The sequence below is a fragment of the Rana temporaria genome, chromosome 1 (assembly GCF_905171775.1).
Source record: "Rana temporaria chromosome 1, aRanTem1.1, whole genome shotgun sequence".
Lineage (NCBI taxonomy): Eukaryota > Metazoa > Chordata > Amphibia > Anura > Ranidae > Rana > Rana temporaria.
Window position 1 is genome coordinate 36,379,011 of NC_053489.1, and position 26,985 is coordinate 36,405,995.

The 26,985-nt window shown below is 44.0% G+C and overlaps 1 protein-coding gene across 1 annotated transcript; it reads left to right on the top strand.

The window, feature by feature from the left end:
• FDX2 (ferredoxin 2) lies at window positions 1-26,762 on the top strand. The gene is made up of 6 exons (XM_040336427.1): window positions 1-104; window positions 4,032-4,297; window positions 7,025-7,076; window positions 16,053-16,159; window positions 24,243-24,330; window positions 25,818-26,762. Exons 2-6 carry the CDS (start codon window positions 4,126-4,128, stop codon window positions 25,972-25,974), a joined length of 576 nt encoding a protein of 191 aa, XP_040192361.1. The 5' UTR covers window positions 1-104; window positions 4,032-4,125; the 3' UTR covers window positions 25,975-26,762.
• The last annotated feature ends 223 nt before the right edge of the window (window positions 26,763-26,985 follow it).

The following is a 26,985-nucleotide window of genomic DNA, read 5'->3' on the forward strand; positions in this document are numbered from 1 at the left end:
GGGGAGGGGCGGGGCGACTTACATCTCTATGGTGGTAGAGGTCGCCGGAAGTAGGGAAGGCGCCATGTTGGAGGTGGCATAGCAACCGGAGGTGGGGAGTCCAGGTGAGTGAAGGGATTATCAGGAGGGATGATAGACCACCCACTTCTCCACCACCTAGGAGTATAAATATAGCAGTTGCCAATCGGCTGTTTTTTTTTTTTTTTAAATGCCTAACTTGTTGCTATGGGAAACTGCTGAAGTCTTTCTCTAGATCATGGCTGGTACAGTGAGGTCACATTCCTGTATAGAAATTCAATATGAAGTCTGGGTTTGGTTGGTCTCAAGAGAAGAATAATAACCCTAAAAAAAAAAACCTTTGGATTACTTCTCTCCATCGTCCTTACCTGCTTCTGTCCTGTATGTACTGACACAGGACCTCCCCATGTGCTTTTCAAACTCATTGCTATAGGTAGCTGTGGCTTTAACTACTTAAGGACTAGGCCTATTTTTTCAGACTCAGGTAGATTCAGTAAGAGTTAGGCCGACTTATCAGTAGATAAGTCGACCTAACTCAGAATCTACGCCGTCTTATGTTTAAGCGTATGCTCAAACAGAGATACACTTAAACATATCTAAGATAGGACGGCTTGCGCCGTCCTATCTTAGGTTGCAATTTTTCGGATGGCCGCTAGGTGGCGCTTCCATTGCGGTCGGCGTAGAATATGTAAATGCCGCCGCAGTAGATTTACGCCGTTTCCGTAAGGCATTAGCAGGCCTAAAGTTATTCCCTCTATTAGGTGGAATAACAATGTTAAAGTATGGCCGCCGTTCCCGCCGCGAGAATCAAATTTTTTACGTCGTTTGCGTAAGTCGTCCGCGAATCGGGATTTACATCCACGTCAAAATCAATAGGCCCGTGCGGCGTACTTAACCGCAATGCACACTGGGAAATGTAGTCGCCCGGCGCAATGCGCAGTGAAAAAAAAACGTCAAAAACGTGAGGTCAAGCCTCATTACCATCAAACACGCCCCCCTCCAAGTCATTTGAATTCGGCGCTCCTTACGCCCGCCCGCTTTAGGCTACGCCGCCGTATATTAGCAGGCAAGTACATTGAGAATCATGTACTTGCCTAGCTAACTTACGGCGGCGTAGCCTAAACACGCTAAGCTACGCCGCCACAAGTTTAATGCCCCGTACACACCATCACTTTATGTGATGAAAAAAAATGACGTTTTTAAAAACGTCACTTTAATTGACTGTGTGTGGGGGAAAACGTCGTTTTATGTCTTGTAAAAAACGACCAAAAAAAATTGAAGCATGCTTCAATTTTATGTGTCGTTTTTCAAAACGTCGTTTTTTACTTCACAGAAATTGACCGTGTGTAGCAAAAAACGTCATTTAAAAAGACGTTTTTACACCCGCGCATGCCCAGAAGCTAGTTATGAAGTGAGCTTCAATGGAAGGCAACTTCGTCTTTGAAAATTGAAGTTTCAAAAACGTCATTTTTTACTTCACAGAAAATGTCGTTTACAAGTTAAAATAATTTTTATTTTATGCTAGGAAATTACTTGGAACCCTCAAACATTTTATATATATTTTTTTTCTAACACCCTAGACCAGTGACGGTGAACCTTGGCACCCAAGATGTTTTGGAACTACATTTCCCATGATGCCCTTGCACTCTGCAGTGTAGATGAGCATCATGGGAAATGTAGTTTCAAAACATCTGGGGTGCCAAGGTTCGCCATCACTGCTCTAGAGAATAAAATGGTGGTCGTTGCAATATTTTCTGTCGCACCGTATTTGCGCAGCGGTCTTACAAGCGCACTTTTTTTTGGGGGATACACATTTTTTAATTAAAAAAATAAGACAACAGTAAAGTTATCCCAATTTGTTTTTTTTTATATTGTGAAAGATAATGTTACACCGAGTAAATTGATACCCAACATGTCACGCTTCAAAATTGCTTCCGCTTGTGGAATGACGACAAACTTTTACCCATAAAAATCTCCATAGGTGACATTTAAAAAATTCTACAGGTTGCATCTTTTGAGTAACAGAGGAGGTCTAAAGCTAGAATTATTGCTCTCGCTCTAATGATTGCGGTGATACCTCACATGTGTGGTTTGAACACCGTTTTCGTATGCGGGCGCTGCTCATGTATGCGTTCACTTCTGCGCATTACCAATAGCTACGCTGCCATCAATCTATCCAATCAACACCGAGACTCCGTGGAGAAGAGGATGCCGGGGGACGCGCACAGCAGGTGAACGGGTAAGTAAGGGGAGGGGGGAGCCTTGACAGCCAGGTGTTTTTTCACCTTAATGTATTGGATGCAAAAGTGGCCCATCTCTCCGTGCTCGCGGGGCAGGAGCAAGCGCATACGTAAATCTCGCATGCATATGTAAATGGTGTTTAAACCATACATGTGAGGTATCGTTGGAGCGAGTGCAATAATTCTAGCCCTAGACCTCCTCTGTAACTCAAAACAGGTAATCTGTAAAAAAAAAAAATGTAAAGCTTCGCCTTAAGTACTGTAGTTTGTTGCCATTCCACAAGCATGCGCAATTTTAAAGCATTACATGTTTGGGTATCTATTTACTCATAAAAAAAAACTGGTCTAACTTTTGTATCTTTTTTTTTTTTTCTTTATTGATTATTCATTAAAGTGTATTTTTTCTAAATAAATTGCGTTTGAAAGACAGCTGCGACATTTAAAATATTGCAACGATCGCTATTTTTTTCCCATGGGCAGGGCTCGACAAATCCCAGTCGTCATGGCGACTAGAAATAGCGTCCTGGCGACTTGGCTTGAAAGGTGGGCAAAAAAATAATAAAACATTTTGTTCCATAGGACCGGCGCTCCGCGGACTAGGCTGAAGCCGCGGCCTCGCCTAAAACATCCTGCCCGCAGTTCGCCGCGATCCTGGGAAAAGGCCGCGAGCGGCCTTTTCCCAGGATCGCTGCGGGCAGGATGTTTTAGGTGAGGCCGCGGCTTCGGCCTAGTCCGGAGCGCCTTTTCCCCAGGATCGCGACGGACTAGGCCCCGACCTCCCCTGCCGCTCGATCGCGGGGGGCCTGTGATGTATGGTAATTGAGGCCGCGGCCTTGTGAAGTTCCCAGCTCTTCCTCGTGTGAGCTGGCGCCATCTGGTGGTGGCCGTTGGTATTACAAGTTAAGCATTACAAGTTAAACAGCAATTCTAATGTAATTTGTCACTATTTTCACTGCCATCTTCTTCCCTCTAATTAGAACCGCCAAACATTATATATATTTTTTTATCCTAATAATACCCTAGAGAATAAAATGGCGATCGTTGCAATACTTTCTGTCACGCCGTATTTGCGCAGCGGTCTTACAAGCGCACTTTTTTGGGAAAAAATTACACTTTTTTTAATTAAAAAATAAGACAACAGTAAAGTTATGCCAACAACAGTAAAGATAATGTTACGCCGAGTAAATTCATACCCAACATGTCACGCTTCAAAATTGCGTCCGCTCGTGGAATGCCGACAAACTTTTACCCTTTAAAATCTTCATAGGCGACGTTTAAAAAAATCTACAGGTTGCATGTTTTGAGTTGCAGAGGAGCTCTAGGGCTAGAATTATTGCTCTCGCTCTACCAATCGCGGCGATACCTCACATGTGTGGTTTGAACACCGTTTACATATGCAGGCGCTGCTCACGTATGTGTACGCTTCTGCGCGCAAGCTCGTCGGGACAGGGTGCGTTTTCTGGCTCCTAACTTTTTTAGCTGGTTCTTAGATTCCAAGCAAATTTGTCAAACCCTGCCCTAGGGTCTCTGCTAAAAACAAATATATAACGTTTAGGGGTTCTAAGTCATTTTCTAGCAACAAAAAAAAAAAAGAATTTTAACTTGTAAAAAAAAAAAGCCTGGTCATCAAGTGGTTACAGAACTTAGCAGGACTCATGTAAAGCCTCGCTTCCTTCTGCTTCATTGTAAGACCAGCCTGATGTGTGATGTTTTATAGACTCCATTTACTGCAATCCATAATGACGTTTTTTATTCCCTTCTGTCCTCCCAGAGTTTCACCTCTTTGGAGATCTTCCAGTTGTAAGAAGAAGTTGCTCATTTGGAGAAGGTTCTGAATAAGAAAGGTGTGGCTGAGTCCCGGCTCCTGATGGCTGTGTCTCTGATAAGCAGAGGCCTCAGGACTGGAGGACAGTGCTGCTCCTGGTCCATACGTAAAGTTGCCTTCGCCAGAATATCTCGAATATCGCGGGAACAACAAACTGTGGGAAAACCGCGGACGTCCAATGTGGAGGGCGGGTGCAGAACCTTCCAGACTACAGGTAATGGGATGTGGTAATGGAGAAATCGTATGACATTCTTTATGCCCATTTATTTACACACATAAAACACACCGTCACTAGAGTCCGTGGTGTATGGGGGTGTGATGCGTTGGAATTATAATGCTTTGCGTGTTTCCCTTTCTTTTTTTCTTTTTTTTTGTCTTCTTCATGACTGATGTAAATGTACAATACATATGTGTAAATTGACAGTGCTGTATAAGCATCTATAATAAAATGTAATACATAAAACTAACACCTGAACACTTTTTTGCAACTTCGACGTGTCAGTAAAACTGTAAATTTCATCGCAACTACTTTGCGTATCGAGATGCATTATATTTTTTCTTATTTTATTTCCTATTTTTTATTATTATTTATTTTTAGGACAGATTGCATTTTTTTTTTTTTTGGGTGGTAAAAGAAAATAGATATCTCCTGATTTTTTATTTTTTTATTTTTTCATTTTATTATTATCAAAGGAAAACTGCCACAAAGTGGTAAAAAAAAAATTACCTGATTGCCGCCCGTTCACAGTACACTTTTTGCGGCATGGGCAGGCAGGATCACATACCGTATTTATCGCGGTATAACGCGCTCCCGCGTATACAGCGCACCCCTAAAGTTCCCCCGAATCCTGTGGAAAAAACGTTTTTTTTGTACTTACAGTTTTGGTGTCTTGTGCGGCGGCCTCGTCGGGTCCGGCGTCCGTCTGCGGCTTCGGGTGTCCTCTTCGTCGGATCTGGCGTCCGTCTGCGGCTTCGGGTGTCCTCTTCGTCGGGTCCGGCGTCCTTCTGCGGCGTCCTCCCCGCTCTTTTTCCGCGCCGAGTTTGAATACTGCGCCGACATATACAGAGCGCAGTACACTCGTGTATTGTCGGCAATGCTCGGCTACCCGCGCTGACGTCCTGTACGTTCAGGACGTCAGCACGGGAGGAGCCGAGACTGCCCGACAATACACGAGTGTACTGTGCTCGGTATATGTCGGCGCAGTATTCAAACTCAGCGCGGGTATCGGCGTATACCGCGCACCCACGATTTTGCCCTGATTTTCAGGGCAAAAAAGTGCGCGGTATACGCCGATAAATACGGTACATGTACGCCATTCTGCCCCTTCCAGGTTAGGGGTGAGAAGTGGGCCGCTTCCACGACAGACACAGCGGATTGTGGCTTCCGGATCATGTGATTGCTGTACAATCACAATGTCAACAAAGCTGTTAAATTTCATTCATAACAGCTGTAATTCCTATAGTGATGCTGTGATTGACCCACAGCTATCACATGGTACTTGGGCCAATCAAAGCACCCTGTATCATGAGATAGCTGTGGGAAAATTACAGCACACAACAACGGTAAATCACAGCTGGTATGGATGCAACCCATTCATGACCGTTCAAATCATTGCTGTTACAGTGATCATCGCTGTAAAGTAAGAATTCTTTAAAAAATAATATATATATTTTAAGAGTTTATTTTTATCAATTTACAAAATGCAAAGTGAGGGAACAGAAGAAAAATTCAAATCAAATCATTATTTGGTAGGAATGCCTTTTTGCATCAATTCTTATACTCTTACAAGTCAGGGCCCGTACAGGCCCCGTACACACGACAGAGTTTCTCGGCAGAATTCACCGAGAAACTCGGTCAAAACCCGGATTCTGCCGAGAAACTCTGTCGTCTGTACAGTTTTGGCTCGATGGAGCCGCCGAGGAGCTCGACGAGAAAATAGAGAACATGTTCTCTATTTTCTCGTTGTTCTATGGGAGAAGGCGGCCCGCCGAGCTCCTCGGCGGCTTCATCCCAAAACTCGACGAGGAACTCGACGTGCTTTGCACGTCGAGTTCCTCGGCCGTGTGTACGGGGCCTTAGAGTCAGGTGTATGATTAACCCATTATACAAAGCAGGGGCTAATGATCATCAATTTCATATGTAGGTTAAAACCGTCATTAACGGAAACGGCTGTGTAAGAGGGTTAAAACTGGGTGAGGAACAGCCAAACTTTGATACTAAGGTGAGGTTACAGAAGACAGGTTCATGTCACAGGTGGTCATACACCATGGCAAGACTGAGCACAGCAAGAAGACGCAAGGTAGTTATACTGCATCAGCAAGGTCTCTCCCAGGTAAAGATTTCAAATCAGACTGGGGTTTCTTGGTTTACGTGGTACTGGCAGCAGCCGGTGGACACAGCAGGTGCTCAGAGAAAGGAACTAGCAGCTGGCACGTCAACGGACATAGTGCAGCGCTAAAATAAAATAACAATAAATAAAACGGGAAATTAATCCAAAAATTGTGCTCTATTTGTGGGGGGGAAAAGGGACGTCAGTTTTGTTTGGGTGCCACGTCGCACGACCGCGCAATTGTCAGTTAAAGCGACGCAGTGCCAAATCGCAAAAAATTACCCGGTCATTGGGCAGCCAAATACTTCTGGCTGAAGTGGTTAAGAGAAAAAAAAAAGAGGGGGAAAATGCACTGGACCGCATCAAAAACGCACATTCAGAAAAACATCTGGAACGCATCCGGACTGTGTTTTTATGCTGTGAACTGGCCCTTGCAGAGGGGACTTTACTTGGGACTGTCACTTCTAGTTTACACCATTTTTAGATTCACTTTCAATATTTTTATTTATTGCTCTTGTGATTGTATATTTACTGCACTTTGTTTTGTGTTGCATCGGTTTATAATTATTGCTTGTGGTTCAAGGATATGACTTAAATTATTTGTGTTTTAGCTGCTGCCCAATCAGAAGACGCTGGTCCTGCAAGTGAGCCATGTGAAGATACGTGAGTCAAAGCATTTCCCTGTATTTTACTCCATTGTTATCAACTTTTACTGCTGGGCCAAGTAAAAAATAATCAAAGTAACATCGCCAGCTGAAAAAACGGTACCAGGATCAGAGCGACCGCTGGAGTCTTGATCCTGGTATATAAGCACTTGGGGCCAGATTCTTGTAGAATCTGCGGCGGCGTAGCGTAAGCCATTTACACTACGCCGCCCCAAATTACTGGAGCAAGTGCCGTATTCTCCAAGCACTTGTTCCTTAATTTCTCCTTTTGCGTAGTGTAATTGGCCCGGCGTAAGGCCGCGTAATTCAAAGGGGGCGGCTTGTATGTAAATTAAGCGCGCCCCCGCGCCGATCGAAACTGCGCAATGCGCCAGGCGGAAAAATGCCAGTGCGCATCCTCCAGCTCATGACGGAAAACGTCAATGACGCCGACGTGAGCGTCATTGACGTAAAGTCGTATTCGCGAACGACTTGCGTAAACGACGGAAAAAGCCAACGCTGACCCGACGCCATACTTAACATGGCATACGACGGACCTACGTAAACTTGCCACTCATTATAGCAGGGGCAAGTTTACGCTTACGGAAACGTCGTAAAATCAGTGCGTCGTCCGCGCATCTCGCGTAACTAGCTAATTTGCATAGATGACGGGGAAAACGACGATGCGACACCTAGCGCGGGGGGGAAAAAATTGCATTTAAGATCTGACAGCGTAAGAGCCTTACGCCTGTCAGATCTAATGGGTATCTATGCGTAACTGATTCTAAGAATCAGTCGCATAGATACCCTGGGCCAGATTAGGACTTACGGCGGCGCAAATGGTGTTGCACCGTCGTAACGCCTTTGAGAATCTGGCCCTTGCTGTCCAGGACGTTTATATACGTACGCTGGAAGGCAAGTGGTTAAAAAAAAAATGTAAATTTCAAGCTCCTTAGTGGATTTTCCATAGGAGTATATGGGGGGGGGGAGCACAGGAAGTTCTCCATGGAGCAATGCCCTGGGGATAGCAAATGTAGAGGGGGTCAGGAACACGGACAGCAATAAAACCGAATAGGTCCAACCCTGCCATATCCAAGCATCGGATGTAATGACACCTGAAAGCCTACCCAAAAACAACAATGTTTTGAAGTAAGAAAGAGGAACGTAGGTGGAGGGAAATTATTATTTCAGAAACGACAGCTTAGAAAAAAAGATAATATTGTTTTTCGCTGTCTGTATTTAGTTCACATGAAATGGCAAGAACGCTGCGTTTTTATGGTAAAATCAACAAGTATTTCCTGTACATGCTGAAAATTTCCTTAGCCTGAAAAAGGAAAACCCATGCAATCACCATGAGTTTTATAGCCCAAATCTGGCCAAAATCTATTCCACCCCCTCTATCCCTTCCTTTCAGATGTTCAGTTTTTCTTACCTGGTGAAGTCGCTTATCTGCACCTAAATCTCCCATCTAGCTTTTTTGCAGAGGCCGTTTCCTCCTGCTGGAAGTACTAGCTGCATGTTAACTCTTGGCAGTGTTCTGTCAGAAAGCCGCTACCCATCAGAAAATGCAACGGAAGTGACGTTACGTTGCGGCCATCTTGGTACACCCGCCTGCACTAAGCCTACGGTCAGGCAGGAAGCGGAGATCTTTTTACACCCGCCAAAGTCTTGCATTGTACACATATTTTTTTACCGGTAAACTGAGGTTATATAGTCAAATTCAGTATTTGGATGTCCGTGACACTGTTTTGATGTTGAATTTTAAAGGCATCGGCAAGCCTGCTGATCTCACAGGTTTGGTAATCTGACAGAACACCGCTGCTTTTAAAGCGGAGGTTCACCCTAAAAAACATCTATATACCATTACATCCAGCATACTTCCGACATCTACAGTATGCTGTTGTTTTTTTGTTTTTTTTTGCCGTACATACCGTTTTATTGTTATTTTGCTTCTGGGTTCTGGCTCCCGCGGGAGTGGGCGTTCCTATTCAGAGGTTAAATGATTGACGTCTGGTGAAAAACTTCCCCTGGCGCATAAGGCGCGTCACAAGTTTTCCGTAAGTAGCCGAACTATATGGCGCCTGCGCAGTCAGCTCTACACGGCGGGCGCATGCGCCGTATAGAGCCGACTTGCAGGTCGGCTACTTACGGAAAACTGGTGACGCGCCTTATGCGCCAGGGGAAGTTTTTCACCAGACGTCAATCATCTAACCTCTGAATAGGAACGCCCACTCCCGCGGGAGCCAGAACCCGGAAGCCGGGGGGAAAAATAACAATAAAACGGTATGTACGGCAAAAAAAAAAAAAAACAGCATACTGTAGATGTCGGAAGTATGCTGGATGTAATGGTATATAGATGTTTTAGGGTGAACCTCCGCTTTAAGATTCAACATCAAAACAGCTTGACGGATTTCAAAATCCTGTATGTCACTATATAAGCTCAGTTAACTTGTAAAAAATAAGTGTGAAAATGCAAAACTCTGGTGGGTGTAAAAAGATGTCCGCTTTATGGTTTCAGACTGTAGGCTTAGTGCAGACGAGTGCGGGTGTACCAAGATGGCCGCAATGGAATGTCGATTCGGTTGCACTTTGATAGGTAGTGACTTTCTGATAGAACACCGGCGGTTGCCCTTCACTTTCCTCAGTCTGACTTCAATCCTCCTTCTAGATCCCGATAGGATCCCAGCCAATTGGAGTTCCAATGGGGAAAAAAAGGGAATCAAAGAGGCGCTGGGACTTTTTAATATGAGTTCAGGCCCGTCGCTACAGGACAAGCAAAACAAACAATTGCTTGCGGCCCCGAGCTTGCCTGGGGCCCCCAACTTCCCCTTCCCAGGCTGTAGCGTGGCCGAGCTCCTTTTCCTTCCTCCTGGAGTCCTGTCAGTCCAGCTGGGTACCACGCGTGGTACAGGAGATTCAGTTTCCGGTTCCCGGCCGGACTGACAGGAAGTGCATACTGAGTGCTCACTTCCTTTCAGTCCGGCCTGGGAACACAGGAAACTGAATGTCCTGTACCGCGCGGTACCCGACCCAGCCCCGGTACTTACATGATAGGGGACTGGGGACCTATAATGATAGAACACCGGAATAAGAGAAGGAAGAGGAGCTTGGCCACACTACAGTCTACAGGGAAGAAGGGGAGGTGACAATAGAAACACATAGGGACTAGGGGGGGGAGGGGAGTAAGAACATGGGTGTAAAAAAAATAGTGTAGCGCTAACGTAGGTTTTGTGTGCGGGGTGGGTGCTTGGGGGCCCCCATTTCGCTTGGGGCCCCCAAATTCCTTCAAACTGCCCTGTATGAGTTTAATTAAACATAGTAGTAAGGTGGCAAAAACCATTTGAAGAGCTCACTGGTTCAGGTTAGGCTGCTCACAATAGACAAGGCTCGCCTCCAGTTGTGTACTCCAGCAAGTTACCAGAAAAAGACGTGCATACATGAAAGGAGCGCCAGACCAAAAGATAAGGGTTCAAATCTATTTATTGAGGTTGTGTTAAAAGACGGCCAACGCACTTTGGGGCGTCAAAGCAACTCCCCGTTCATCATGGATTCCGTTAAACATGAGTGGACTCAAAGTAAGCCTTTCCTGTTGGAACCTGTCCAGGGAAGCTGATTGCTGGATTAGGATCCATGGCCAGCAGTATCTGCATCAGCAGACAAAATAAGCTTATTTGAGACCTTACTAGAATATATATAGCATTTAAGCCATGAAGAAGAGAGGTAGGGTTCAGACCCCGAAACTTTTTTTTTTTGTTTTTTTTTTTGATGAACAGTTTCCTTTGGACTTAGGTGTGGTTTCACACTCTTCGTGCTAAAAAGCTTCTCTTTTTGGATTCGGCATTCAATACTTTCAGAAGTGCCAGATGCTGATGTTCCCCCTCCATGAACCTTTCTATCCTCTGACCCCTTTTGCTTCTACTGTATTCTGAATAAGGAGTCGGAGGCTGAAACCACATCACAGGCATCTGACACTCCGGGAAGTGGTAAATGTCCAATATTCTAATGAAGGCTGGAGAGCTGGTACACAGAAGGAACAGAGAGGAGGTCAGTATAGCTACTCATCTCTTGCAAGCTACTGGTATTTGGATTGGTTTAGGGACCCGATGAGGTCCCTTTCAATAACAATTCTGGGAAGCGAACTGAATTTTTTCGAGTGATCACAGGAGATGAATCCACAACTCTACCCTGAGCTATATCACTAATCTTGTCAACAAATATCACCCAAAACTGTCCTCTCCGTTCCTCTCAAGGTCTCCTGCTCTCGAGCTCCCTTGTCTACTCCTCCCATGGTCATCTCTAGGACTTCTCCAGAGCCTCTTCCATCCTCTGGAACTCTCTACCTCAAACTGTCTATCTCCTACTCTGGCTGTCTTTAGATGATCCCTGAATCTCTTCAGGGAAGCCTATCACACCACCAACTACCCAGGCTCTAAACGCCATCCCACTTGACTTCCAGAGATGCTGTGAAGAATGGAAAAATGGCTGGTAGAGTTGTGTACACTCACAAGGTCCATACTTTGAAGGAGACAGTGGGGTGGATTTACTAAAAGTGGAGTGCAAAATCTGGTGCAGCTCTGCATAGAAACCAATCGGCTTCCTCCTTTTTTTTATTTTTTTCGTCAAAGCTTAATTGAACAATCTGAAGTTAGAAACTGATTGGCTACCACGCAGAGCTGCACCAGATTTTGCACTCTCCAGTTTTAGTAAATCAACCCCCATGTTCAATTATAAAATCATTTTTAAATTATCATTCTCATTACTTTCTGGACAGTTGGCTGTGATGTAAATTCCTAGAAGAAAAATGTTTATATAATTCTATAACGGTGGGGAAAAAAACACCAGAACTATTATGTTATACAGTAAAACCTTGCTTTGAGAGTAACTTGGTTTGAGAGCATTTTGCAAGACAAGCAAAAAATGTTAATACATTTTGACTTGATATACAAGCAATGTCTTGATATACAAGTAGCGTCATGTCACAACTGAGTAAAAAAAATAGAAGGGAGGTGACTCCAAGGTCCCTTTCACACTGGGGCATTTTTCAGGTGTTTTAGCATAAAAAAAAAAGCGCCTGAAAGAAGCTGCATCTGCAATGTGAAAGCCTGAACACTTTCACACTGAGGCGCTGCTTTTGGCAGGGCATCAAAAAAAAGTCCTGCAAGCAGCTTCTTTGCAGCGCTTTAGGAGCATTGAATACACCGCTCCTAAATCCTCCTTCTTATTGAAGGGGCTTTTTTTAACGCCAAAGCGCCTGAAAAACGCCCCAGTGTGAAAGTGGTCTAAGTGTAGCAATATGGTTACATTTAATAAAGTATAAGGAGAACGGAGTCGCGCTATAAATAAGCAATGTGATATGCCTAATGTAATGAAAACCAATCAAACAAATGCACAATGGTGAATACAATAATGAGTGAATGACACAATCATATACGTCACAATCAAAAAATGAAAAATGAGATGAAAAGAAAAAAGTCCAATCATAGACGTGTGATGATATTCAATAGTGACCCCAGAGTGATATTGATCCACAAACGGTCCAGACACAGTGATGACAGAAGCACCTCCACCACAATCAAACACTGACCCTTACCAGAAGGAATGATCTCTAGGAGATCAAAAACAGCATAAACATATGGAATCCTTGGTCTAATCGCCAAGCTCGAGCAGATCTTCACCAATAAGTATTTCCTCAAGCAATGCCACAGTGTAAGGAATATGCAGACAGAAGGGGACTCGCATAGCATAAAACCTTAGGATATTTTATTTAGAATAAAAGGATGTACACTTACATCAATGATGATAAAAAGGAGCATTAAAATAACAAGCCGGCTTCCAGAACGTGCAGCCCGTATCTTCCGGGTCTGATCACGTAATGCGGTGACGTCAGAACGTCGCTTCCCAACGTTTCGTCTCGATGGGGACGTGGTCACGCATCACATGATCAGACCCGGAAGATACGGGCTGCACGTTCTGGAAGCCGGCCGGCTTGACTTTTTAGCGCTCCTTTTTAACATCATTGATGTAAGTGTACATCCTTTTATTCTAAATAAAACATCCTAAGGTTTTATGCTATGCGAGTCCCCTTCTCTCTGCATATTCCTTCCACTGTGGCATTGCTTGAGGAATTACCTATTGGTGAAGATCCGCTCGAGCTTGGCGATTAATCCAAGGATTCCATATGTTTATGCTGTTTTTGATCTCCTAGAGATCATTCCTTCTGGTAAGGGTCAGTGTTTGATTGTGGTGGAGGTGCTTCTGTCATCACTGTGTCTGGACCGTTTGTGGATCAATATCACTCTGGGGTCACTATTGAATATCATCACACGTCTATGATTGGACCTTTTTCTTTTTTGATTGTGACGTATATGATTGTGTCATTCACTCATTATTGTATTCACCATTGTGCATTTGTTTGATTGGTTTTCATTACATTAGGCATATTATATTGCTTATTTATAGCGCAACTCCGTTCTCCTTATATTTTACTGTTTATGTTGTATAACATTTTTTGAGTCGCAGCTTACAATTTATTTATGGTTTATGGTATGCGTAGTATTTTTTCCACGTACATTTAATGAAGGTACAAAATTTAGCAACTCACATGGTTGATGATTAAAACAGGCACATCTAAGTATGCAGGGATCCAGGGTAAAGCTGTTCTCATAGACCACCCTTCCACGAGCGGTTCAAGCCTCTCTTTCAGATCGCTATACTGCAGGATAGTCTTCCCGGTCACGATTGCAGACTGACATCGGCGAGAGCCGACAGTAAGAGGACGGTCTATGTGCCCTTTTTAATCATCATCAACCATGTGAGTTGCTAAATGTTGTACCTGTATTAAATGTAACCATATTGCTACACTTGGAGGCGCCTCTCTTCTCTTTTATACTCTGGAGCTCCTGCTGGATTTTTCTTCTAATCCCCTTGCGGAGGCTTCCATTTCTGAATGATATTTTATGGTTACACAACCAATCACATTGCTATAATCTTTTTATATGGACTATGAACAGAAGGACTTGTGAATAAATGGCTGTGGAACAAATCATTTGAGTTTCCATTATTTCTTATGGGGAAATTTTGCTTTGATATACAAGTGCTTTGGATTACAAGCATGTTTCCGGAATGAATTATGCTCGCAATCCAAGGTTTTACTGTAGTAGTAAAGTTGAACTGCAGCCTTGTCTTCAGTCTTGCTCACGCTCTTCTTCTGTATTCTGATTTTGCTGCACACTGTGAGCTTTATTAGACACTGCAGCAACTTGCAAGTCAGATAGAGCCTGTCTCCTTTCGTGGCTGGAGGATGTCCAGTATTATGTAAAGCCCCTTTCCTCCCGAGCCTTACTATCCCTGATCTGCCCCTTTTCATTTACAGGGTTTCAGTTCTTGACTCAGTGACTCGTGGAGGTTCAGCATCAGCAAACTATGTACGGCACCTTGCCAGCCCCTCCTAATACCCATTATATGCCTACCTGCATTATACAGGGAAGCACCGAGGCCTTGTAGTGATGATGTCACTGTGTCTAAAATAAAGTATTTCTTGGAAATAGGTTTTCAAAAGATTTAATTAGCGTGTTAATGAGGAAAGAAGAAGGAACCAGGGAAGACGAAATCGAAGCAGATTAAACTTTTTTGATGTTGTTCACTCTTGAATCTGTTGAGCAATATGAAATTCAATACACACCAGGCCCCCATTTGCTATTATTATCAGCAGCCCACCTGGCTCTGCCTCCAACATTCTTCCCCCTCATAACAAAAGTTACTCCCCAGCATTCTAATTTGATGTCGATAAGGTAGGTCCTGCATTTTAGAGGTTTAGCCCCCATTCACACTGGTGTGACTTGTCAATGCGATTTAACAAGTCCATACCCTATTGTTTACAATGGATCGGTGCAACGCCTACTTTGTGGCCAAGTCAGACCCCTGAAAAACAACCCCAAACCATAAATCGCACACAGAAGGGGGGATACTACAATAGGAGGCAGTGCTAATTGTGTATACAGGTTAGAGTGGCTTAACAACCGCTTTAAATTAGAATGCGGAACTTGATTGCTTATGCCCTTGGGTGGCAATCAACTCCCCAATTAGCTATAGTGCCACATTTTAGTAAATAGTTGGAGGATTGTGTAGGCACCACTTAAAGTAACAAAGTTTTTTTTAATAATACATAAATATATACAACATTTATACTGAATACATAAAACAACAAATAAAAAGAAGAAACGATGTTTAAAACCACAGGAAGGCACTCAATAGATGTCACTGTTGCAGGGATATACATGATGAAAATGCCCATGCTGGAATAAAGGAAGAGTGTCTCCTGGGTAAACCCAACCGGGAATCTTGAAGCATTAAAAGTAGCTCAACATGTTTCGCGATTCGAACATCGCTTCCTCAGGAGCTTCTATATAACAAGAAAAAAACTAATTTAAAAACGAGTGATCATGCGCAATGGACTGAAGACACGAATTGAAGGTCAGATAGCCATGAAATACGTAATACGTTTTTAAATGTAATTTTTTTCTTGTTATATAGAAGCTTCTGAGTAAGCAAAGTTTGAATCGCGAAACATGTTGAGCTACTTATTTATGCTTCAAGATTCCGGTTGTGTTCACCCAGGAGACACTCTTCCTTTATTCCAGCATGGGCATTTTCATCATGTATATCACTGCAACAGTGACAACTATCTATTGAGTGCCTTCCTGTGGTTTTACACATGGTTTCTTCTTTTTATTTGTTGTTTTATGTATTTCATTGGATGCATTCAGTATACATTTTGTATATATATTTATGTATTATTAAAAAAACATTGTTACTTTTTTAAGTGGTGCCTACAAAGTCAATGTTTTTGTTCACAATCCTCCAACCACTTTAAAATAGAAGGCATTGGTCATACCAGACAAATGCAAAGGAATAATACAAAGCGTGGGGCTAGGTGGACTTTAATGGGCTAATTTTGTATGAATGGATTGTAAACGCATGTCAACTCTCTTCACAGGGTGGATGTTGTATTTATAGATAGGGCCGGCAAGCGCATTCCTGTTAAAGGGAAGATCGGAGAGAGTGTTCTGTACCTTGCTCATAGGTACGACGTAGACTTGGAAGGTAAGTGGTTACTGAATGTACAGAAGATTAGATACGTTTAAAGAGACTCCTGTCTCTTAGGCCCCTTTCACATTGGGGCGGTGGTGCGTGAGTGGTAAAGCGCCGCTATTTTTAGCGGCGCTTTACCGTAAATTTTGTGGTGCTATTCGGCCATGCTTTTACCCCCCGCTAGCTGGCGAGAAAGGGTTAAAACCACTGCAAAGTGCTGCTGCAGCCCATTAATTTCAATGGGCAGGAGCGGTATAAACACTGCTCCTTCACTACTCCAGAGATGCTGCTAGCAGGACTTTTTTTTACTGTCCTGCTAGCGCACCGCTCCAGTGTGAAAGCCTTTGGGGCTTTTATACTGGGAGACAGCAACGGCTCTTTCAGGGCGCTTTGCATTGCAGGCGCTATTTTTTGCGTTATAGCGCCTGAGTGTGAAAGGGTACCTGTAAACAAACGGAGCATCTACCGCTCCTGCTGCCTGGGTTGCTAAGGACTGTTCCCCCGATATCCACTGGGAGAAATTGGGTCCCCTGCAGCTCTCACTGGTCCTTCCCGCCAACTTCCACATCACTACAGAATACAGTTGAGACTAGGGGTGCAACGGATCAAAAAAATCACGGATCGGATCGATCCTTGGATCAGGAGTCCCGGATCGGATCATTTTCGGATTAGCAAAAAAAAAAAAGTCCCTTTTCATCGGTCCAAAAAAATAATAATAATAATTTTATATATATATATATATATATATATATATATATATATATATTCACACACACACACACTTTATAGTCATTGTCAGAACTGGGGGGAAATAACATGCAGTAGTAGTAAATAATCTTGCTGTAAAAACAGCAAGATTGTACTTTTAACAAGTCCTGTTTAATCCACCCTTGTGAATTGCTACTGTGCTCTTTTTTTAAAAATGTTTTCCCCTCCTCTCAACCAGTGCTTCACTAACATTCCCTCTCCAAGTCTGCTTGCCAGAGCCCAGTGCACAGCGTGACACGCCTCCCCGGGGAGGCGTGTCACGCTGGGCTCTGGCAAGCAGACTGGGTGGAGCAAGATGGCCGCCGCTCCGGAGCTAGGCCGAAGGTCGGGGACTTTCCTAGGCCTAGGCTCCGGAGCGCTCCACGGATCGCGGGGTGTGCCGATCCGAACGGGGGTGACCCGTTCGGATCATGGATCGGTGACGATCCGTTGCACCCCTAGTTGAGGCATGAAGGTCTAAGTAGTGAAACAGTGCGGCGCAAACAATAAAATGTATTTAATGATATAATAAAAGTCCATAAGTGTCTATAAAAATATATATAAACAGTAAAAAAATCAAGTAATCAAAAAGAAGTCCATCAGTGATGAAGTGAAAGAGAAATCCAAATGAATTTCATTAAAAACGGTGCCGATTCCAATCTAGTGACCAAAGAAAGATCCTCCAACAAGAAGAAACAGATGGCCTCTCACCTCAATGATTCAACCCTCAAGGAGTCACACAGCGTTGTGTAAAATCAGGAATCCAGATAAATGGCATTCAGCAAGTCAATGGACAGCTCCAGATGTCAATCATGAACTCGGAAAGATCGCAACATGTGTGGACATATAAAAGAAAAAAGGGAGATCTAATGCTCTCAGTAGCAGCAAAGGGGTGTTTATTAAAACAATAAGAACAACTCACATGGTAGAGCACTCACAACCAAGTGCAGGTACACAGGCAGAAGACGCTAGCAAGCGTATGCAGCATAGGATGGGAGAGGTGATCGCGGGTGACGTCAGCACGTGACTCCTCCCCCTCGTACATTTCGTCCCAAGGGCGGGACTTCATCAGCTTCTCCACACCCGACACTGATGAAGTCCCGCCCTATGCTGCATACGCTTGCTAGCGTCTTCTGCCTGTGTACCTGCACTCTGTTGTGAGTGCTCTACCATGTGAGTGGTTCTTATTGTTTTAATAAACACCCCTTTGTTGCTACTGAGAGCATTAGATCTCTCTTTTTTCTTTTATATGTTTACACATGTTGCCATCTTTCCGAGTTCATGATTGACATCTGGAGCTGTCCATTGACTTGCTGAATGCCATTTATCTGGATTCCTTATTTTACACAACGCTGTGTGACTCCTTGAGGGTCGAATCATTGAGGTGAGAGGCCATCTGTTTCTTCTTGGTGGAGGATCTTTCTTTGGTCACTAGATTGGAATCTGCACCGTTTTTAATGAAATTCATTTGGATTTCTCTTTCACTTCATCACTGATGGACTTCTTTTTGATTACTTGATTTTTTCACTTTTTTACTGTTATATATATACCGTATTTATCGGCGTATACCGCGCACTATTTTGCCCTGAAAATCAGGGCAAAATCGTGGGTGCGCGGTATACGCCGATACCCGCTTTCCCGCCACGAGTATATATATATATATATATATATATATATATATATATATATATATATATAAATATATTATTCAGTGTAATATATTTTTTTATAGACACTCATGGACTTTTATTATATCATTTAAATAATTGTATTGTTTGCGCCGCACTGTTTCACTACTTATGCCATTTTGGGAATTTTTTTCAAATTTATCCTTTTAGTGCTGGCTAGCATATTTTGTTGATAATTGTTATTTTCCAGCGCTGAATAATTTCCATTATTAAAGAGACATGAAGGTCAGCAGGAGATGTGTTGTCTCCAAAGCTGATTTTCTCCTCCCTGCTCAAAGCTGAACTCCAGCTTTTGATACACTTTTACACAGTTAATTTCGGCCAGCTTGGCCCAAATGAACAATGTCCCTCACTAACATGTGAGGCTGCTGAATGTGTTGTATAAACTGTATTTAGCTGAGGCCACATACAGAATACCGCACTGTGCTCCGCCGAGGCCTTGTTGTCCTATACCCGGAACACAATAGTCTATCTATCGGATCCATTCAGAGAAAGCAATGTATTCTAGCAATGAGTCAGAGAGGTTGGCTGATGACGTCACAACCTTTGACTTAGGCTGGGTTCACACTATTGCGAATTGGATGAGGGTTCCCACCACATCCAATTTCGCAATAGCATTAGATTTTGACCGACTCTCTATGGAGCCGGTTCACATATCTCCGCTGCGAATCAGCACAGGAGCCCTGTGTGTCCTTTGGTCAGAATTCAGCCCAAAATTTGGGCTGAAATCGGACCTGAAACAATGAACCAGGACGCACCCGACCCCTGCTGTGAGACGAATGCGGCGATGGTGTGAACCCCTGCCTCAGACAATTGTAGGAAGATTCGTATTCACTACTAGAATACATTGCATTCTCTGAATAGCTGAGCGCCAATCGGACTCTATTCTGTTCCGGATATAAGAGAGGAAAGTCGCGGTTCGAACCCGGAACACAGTGCTGTATGTGGCCTCATCTTCATACTGCACATCCAGGGGCCTCACATGTTGGTGAGGGACATAGTTTGTTTGGGCGAAACAAAATATGTGAATTGTATCAAAAGCTGGAGTTCAACATTAAAAACCCAATTCTATCTTGTGGTGGATACAAAAAAATTAACCCCCCCAATAGCTTTTTAAAATGGCAGCTCCATTTGCTATATTTGCCACCTCTTCAGCGCCGCCTTATGCAGAATATCTGACTGGCAACCCAACCCAGTTTCCATGTTGAATGACACTAGGCCTCACTTCCCATGAGCCCAGTGTGTCAAGGCTCTGGCTTCATCTTTACATTCGCAGGAGAGAGCTGTAGAGGGCATTAGGATCCATCCACCATCATAAAAAAAGAGAACCTGTGACATAACCTGAAAAAAGGCTGAGTATATTGATTTTGCAGGGGGTGCTTCAATAGAGCATAATAAAAAAAACATTGACTGTTGCTGTCCTTGTCCCCATGAGGTAGATTTCCCCTTGCTTCCTTTTCAGGTGATTTCCCCTTGCTTCCTTTTCAGGTGATGACTGTCATACAGAACAGGAGGAGAAGGGAACTTTTGCAATGCATGAGTGTATGTTATTTGCGCGGCGCTGCAAAACGAATTTTTATAAGCCTTAAAGGGCCCGTTTTATTTTTTTTTATTTTTTTATGACTACAGGAGGGGGCGGCGCCCGGGCACCCCCTATGGACGGGCCGCCACTGACAGGACCCATGAGGCATTGCAAGGAAAGTCCCGTGAGGCATTGCAAGGCTGACAGTTGCAAGCATGGCTCCCAAAGGCAGAGGCATTATTATACAGGATTTATATAGTGCCAATAGTTTACACAGCGCTTTACAATAAAAAAAGCCAGTGGAGAGAGGGGCAGCAGTTGTGGATTGGTTAGTAAGGTGTATTTGTCTAGCAGCAGCATTGATGATAGACTGAAGGGGGGATAGCCTATGTAAAGGTAGGCCAGTGAGGAGGGAGTTGCAGTAGTCAAGGCGGGAAATAACCAAGGAGTGAATAAACTGTTTTGTGGTCAATAGGAAGGGGCGAATTCTGGAGATGTTGCGGAGATATGGGGACTGAAGGAGAGGTCAGTCTAAAATTACACCCAGCACCTTTGCGTGTGTGGAGGGACCAATGGTTGTGCTGTTGATCTCAATGGTAAAGTCATGGGGAGGGGATCGGGGAGAAGGAAATACTACAAGCTCAGTTTTAGACAGATAGAGCTTAACCGCGTGCCGCCCGCCGATATACGTCTGCAGCATGGCACGGGCAGGCAAAAGGACGTATATATACATCCCCTTTAGGGAGCGGTTGTTGCGCGCCCGCCGCAATCTCCGTGAGCGCACCCACGGGTCCCGCAGACTCGATTGCCGCGGGCATACTCGCGACCGTCTCGCGTAGTGGTAGAACGGGGAGATGTTAGTATAAACGCATCGCCTCGTTCTGCCTAGTGATACTGTCGCTGATCCTGTCATCGGGAGCACGATCAGTGATGTGTCACAGCTAGCCACGCCCCCCTACAGTAATCATCACTCCTTAGGGAACACTTAACCCCTACAGCACCACCTTGTGGTTAACCCCTTCACTGCCAGTGTAGTTTTCACAGTAATCAGTGCATTTTTATGACACTTGTCCCAAAAATGTGTCAAAAGTGTCCGATGTGTCCACCATAATGTGTCACGATAAAAATCGCTGAATGCCTCCATTACTAGTATAAAAAAAAATTACCAAAAATATGTAGAATACGTATCGGCCTAAACTGAGGGGGGGGGGGGGGGAACATTTTTATATCTTTTTTTGGGGATATTTATTATAGCAAAAAGTAAAACATATTGCATTTTTTTTCAAAATTATCACTCTATTTTTGTTTATAGCGCAAAAAATAAAAACCGCAAAGGAGATCAAATACCACCAAAAGTTCTGTTAAAAAAAAAATACCACCAAAAGAAAGATCTATTTGTGGGAAAAAAAGGACGTCAATTTTGTTTGGGAACCACGTTGCACGACCGCGCAATTGTCAGTTAAAGCGATGCAGTGCCGAATCGCAAAAAGTGTCCCGGCCATTTTAGCAATAAAATGGTCCGGGGCTTAAGTGGTTAAGGAAGAGGCGTGACATCCATACAGATATGTCACTCAGTAAGTTTGAGATCCGTGGAGAGATAGATCTGGGCGTCATCAGCATAGAGGTAGTATTTGACGCTATGGGAAGTTATCAACTGGCCCAGTAAAGAGGTATAGAGAGAGAGAATAGGAGGGGCCCAAGGACAGAGCCTTGGGTTACCCCAACAGAAAGATAGAGGAGCGGAGGAGATGTTGTATGTGACAATGAAAGTCTGCTGAGCGAGGAGGAGAACCAGGAAAGAGCAGTCGCAAAGGCCAAGGGAGTGGAGTTTATTGAGGAGGAGTTGGATGGTCAACTGTGTCAAAGGCAGCAGAAAGGTCTAATGCCCTCTACACACAAGTGATTTTCCCAAAGGAATTCCTCTCAAGCCTGCCTTGCATACACACGATCACACAAAAGTTCAGTGAAATTTTGACTGCCAAGAACGCGGTGACGTAAAAGACTACGATGAGCCAAGGAATTCCATACAGACGAACGTTTTTTCCACTAGGATTTTTTCCTGATGGGGTGGGGGGAGATCCTGCTCTTTGTTTTTGTTTTTTTCTGGCAGTTTTTCCTGTAGGAATAAGTCCGATGGACCATACATACGGTCGGGATTCCCGGCCAAAAGCTCTCATCTGTCTTTTTCCGATGGGAAAAACGGTCGTGTGTACAGGCATAAGAGTTTAAAGGTTTTCTGCTCTAAACTAATTGCTAAGCGAAAGGGGGACAGCAAGATAAGGATAGGTGTTTGATCTTGGCCAAAGCACCATAATAAAATAAAGAATGACCTCAACAGACAGGTATAAACAGCAGTTTCAAAGTCTTAAAGTGGAGTTTCACCCAAAAAATAAATTTTTAACATTAGATTGAGGCTAATTTTACTAAGCAGAATAGGGTGTTTTTTTTTTTTTTAAATCAATGCCGTACTTACCGTTTTAGAGATCGATGTTCTCCGCGTCTTCCGGGTATGGGCTGCGGGACTGGGCGTTCCTATTTGATTGACAGCCTTCCGGCGGTCGCATACAGCGCGTCACGAGTTCCCGAAAGTAGCCGAACGTCAGTGCGCAGGCGCCGTATAGAGCCGCACCGACGTTCGGCAACTCGTGACGCACTGTATGCGACCGTCGGAAGGCTGTCAATCAAATAGGCACGCCCAGTCCCAAAGACCATACCCGGAAGCGGCGGAGAACATCGATCTCTAAAGCGGTAAGTACTGCATTGATTTAAAAAAAAAAAACACCCGATTCTGCTTAGTAAAATTAGCCTCAATCTAATGTTAAAAAATGTTTTTCGGGTGAACCCCCGCTTTAAGAATGCAGTAGTTGATATCAGTCATGCAATGTAGCCCAGTGTTACAGGGAAGAGTTTAGTCAGTGGTTACTGATGGTTACAGCAGATAGATGTTGATTGCAAACAGCCAGAGTGGCATGAGAGGACTGGTAGTTCCGCAACAGCTGGAGGGCCACAGGTTGGACACCCATGAGCTAGATATTGCAGCAAAAAAAAAAAAAAAACTATGCTGCCAGCACATAGGGGAGTCGGGCCTTGGTTCTCGTGCACAATCAGCGGCCCAGCTTTCCTGAAGCGACAAACAGAACACCGCTCTAATCAACTTTATTTATCACTCCTTGTGCAAAACTGCTGATTAGAGCAGTATTCCAGGAGTGTTGGGCTGCTGCTTGTATACCCTTAGACCCCTTTCACACTGGGGCATTTTTCAAGCGTTATTCGAGCGAAGCCTCATCTGCAATCCCAATGTGCTGGTAAAGCACCGCTAAGACCCTAACGTTTTAGGGCGCTTTTGCAGTGCCTCAGTGTGAAGGGGTGAGGCCCTGTACACACGATCAGTCCATCCGATGAAAACGGGCTGAAGGCTGATGGTTTGATGTGCCTACACACCATCGGTTCAAAAACCGATCAAGTCCAACGCGGTGACGTAAAACACAACGACGTGCTGAAAAAAAAGAAGTTCAATGCTTCCAAGCATGCATCGACTTGATTCTGAGCATGCCCGGGTTTGGAACCGATGCTTTTGCGTACTAACCATCGGTTTTGACCTATCGGTTATCAGTCCATCAGTTCAATTTTAAAGCAAGTTATAAATTTCTGGACTGAAGGTTCACGGACTGATGGGGCCCACACACGGTCGGTTTGGACCGATGAAACTGAACTTCAGTCCGTTTTCATCAGTTTGGACTGATCGTGTGTACAGGGCCTCAGGCGTTTTTACAGCGCTTTCAATTCATTTCAATGGTGTTTTTGGCGGGGTTTTTTCAGTGCCCAAAAGCTGCTCCAAAGATGCTGCTTGCAGGACTCGGTGTGAAAGAGTCCATTGAGATGCATGGAGAGCGTTTTATGAGCATTTTAATAGCGCTATTTTTAACGTTAAAACGCTGTAAAAACGCTTCAGTGTGAAAGGGGTCTTAGGAAAAAATGGTATACTCTTGCTGGACTAATTGGCTGATTTAAAAAATATATATATGAAAGTAAAAAAGACGTGTCTTCGCGTATATGCAGTCTGACAATTGAACATTAATTATTCTGCTTTCATTTTATTGTCTAACTTTTACCACAATGCTTTTTTTTCTGCACTCAGGAGCCTGTGAATCTTCCCTCGCATGTTCCACATGTCAGGTCTACGTCAGCCAAGAGTATTTCGATCAACTTCCTGAGCCAGATGAGAGGTAATATAGTTCAGACTGTTCTCCTCAAATATGAGATGCTGAATAAACTGGCAATTCTCACCAAAGCCTAGCAGACTTCTTATGGATAGTATATAAACCGTTAAGTCCGCGCTAAGTGAAGTTGCTGAAATAGTATAAAATGACGGGGGAGGGGTGTGGTGGTGCTGCCAAATATGTAAGAATAGATATGTGTATATGGTGCCTTGCATCATAACATCCTCTCAGTGTAAGTGATGATCCATATAGACTAATAAACATCATTTTTTTTAAAATAACAAACATGTCATACTTGCCTCCACTGTGCAGTTAGTTTTGCACAGTGTGGTCCTGATCCTCCTCTACTGGGGTCCCACGATGGCTCTCGCAGCTCCTCCCGCCTCAGATAACTCCCTCTGGGAAGCTCTCTCCTGAGGGGGTTACCTTGCGGGCGCGCTCCTATGTCATACACTCGGCGGCTATAGCCGCCGAGTGTATGACTTGGGCCCCACCCCAGGCGCCCGCGTCATTGGTTTTGATTGACAGCAGTGTGAGCCAATGGCTGCTGTCAATCTATCCAATGATGAGCAGAGAAGCCGTGGAGAGAGCGACGCGGGATCGCGCCCACGGAAGTTCGGGGATCAGGTAAGTAAAATGGGGGGCCAGACACTGCAAGGTGTTTTTTCACCTTAATGCATAGGATGTATTAAGGTTAAAACACAAAGGTTTACAACCCCTTTTTAATGGAGGAGACAGCTCTGACTACACCAAAAAATGTATGCGCAACAATGTTTGGACTGGTTGTCTGTAATCTGAATTCTTGTATATCTGTAATGCCGCATACACACGATCGGAAATTCCGACAAGAAAACCGTGGATTTTGTTTTCTGACGAAATGGCTCAAACTTGTGTTGCATACACACGGTCACACAAATCTTGTCGGAAATTCCAACTGTCAAGAATGCGGTGAAGTAGGACAAGCTGAGATCAATGAAGTTCAATAGGCAGTTTGGATCTTCTGCTTGATTCTGAGCATGCATGTTTTTTTGGAATTGCATACAGACGAGCGGATTTTCTGATGGGAACTTTTTCCGTCAGAAAAAAAGAGAACCTGCTCTCAATCTTTTGTTGGCGGAAATTCCGAGGGCAAAATTCCGATGGAGCATACACACGGTCGGAATTTCCGACCAAAAGCTCACATCGGACTTTTCTTGTCGGAATTTCCGATCGTGTGTACGCAGCATAAGACTCCAGGGGTTGGATCTTTTTACCAGCACTCACAGTAGTTTCCAACTTCTGCAGCCATTACGAAGCCAAATGAATGTTTTGTACTTCTTTGGTACTTTTGCTATTCTTCATAGTTTTCATCGCAGCTTTTAACACTTAAATGTTGCAGTAGAAACCACACATCACAAAGCTCTACTTTGATTGATTTATTTGACTAAAATGACGGGCTACTATAATTCCCATTTTTTGTTTTTTTTTTCCCCCCCCCCCCCCCTTTGTTATAGGGAAGATGATATGCTGGACATGGCCCCATTATTACAGGAGAACTCCAGACTTGGATGTCAAATTATTCTCACTGAAGAACTGAACGGAGTGGAGTTTACACTCCCCAAAATAACCAGAAACTTTTATGTGGATGGACATGTTCCTAAACCACACTGAGGACAGTCCTGGGAGTCCTAATGGTTCACCTATGATACGCACAAGAGAGAAGGTGTTACTAAACAGGAAAGGTCTGTTGAGAGCGTCCTTCCTGGAGCACAAAGCAAACTGGTAAACCAAAGACTGCTTGTAATGGGTTCTGCTGTTAGAATAACTGCAACTTACAGGGATACTTCACTTAAAACTGTTTTTTTTTTGGGGGGGGGGGGGTTGCTAGAGAGTTTAATCCCCTGATAGCTTCTATTCTTTCTCAGCCATTCTGTTGGTAAGATCTCTGCAGGTCTGTCCACTGTATATGCTTATTATGAGGGGAGATCCAGGATCCCTACAATGAGTTCTGAATCTTTATACCTGCTGTGCCCTTTATAATGGGTTCCCTCCAATCCTGAACTGAGATCCTGGGTCTAAACACCAGGTGTGCCCATTATAAGGGTTTCCCACAATCCCTGAGCTGTGTTCCCAGGTCTGCAAACCCGCTGTGCCCATCATGAGGGTTTCCCACCATGCCTGCACTGGTCTGGGATTTCACTGTGTCCTTGATCCCGTTCACTCACTTAGATTTTATGGTATGCTATGGAAGATGTAACAGGAGAAACTGGAACCAAAACAAGGGGGTGAGAACACCCAAATACTCCCAAGAGGCCTGGATCAGAGTTGGGTATTTTTGGCAGGGAGATCTCAGTGCTGGAACACGCAAGAAACCAGAGGCTGACTCAACCCACCAGGTTACCTCTTAGAAAAAAAATAATATTTTCTGCAGAAAAATAAAGTATTACTTGTTTTCATTGTATGATTTTACAGTATCTAACCCAGTGTTTCCCAACTCCAGTCCTCAAGGCACACCAACAGGTCATGTTTTCAGGATTTCCATTATTTTGCACAGGTGATTTGATCAGTTTCACTGCCTTAGTATCACCACAGCCGTTTCATCTGAGGGAAAACATGACCTGTTGGTGTGCCTAGAGGACTGGAGTTGGGAAACACTGATCTAACCAAACCTAACCCTTCCTC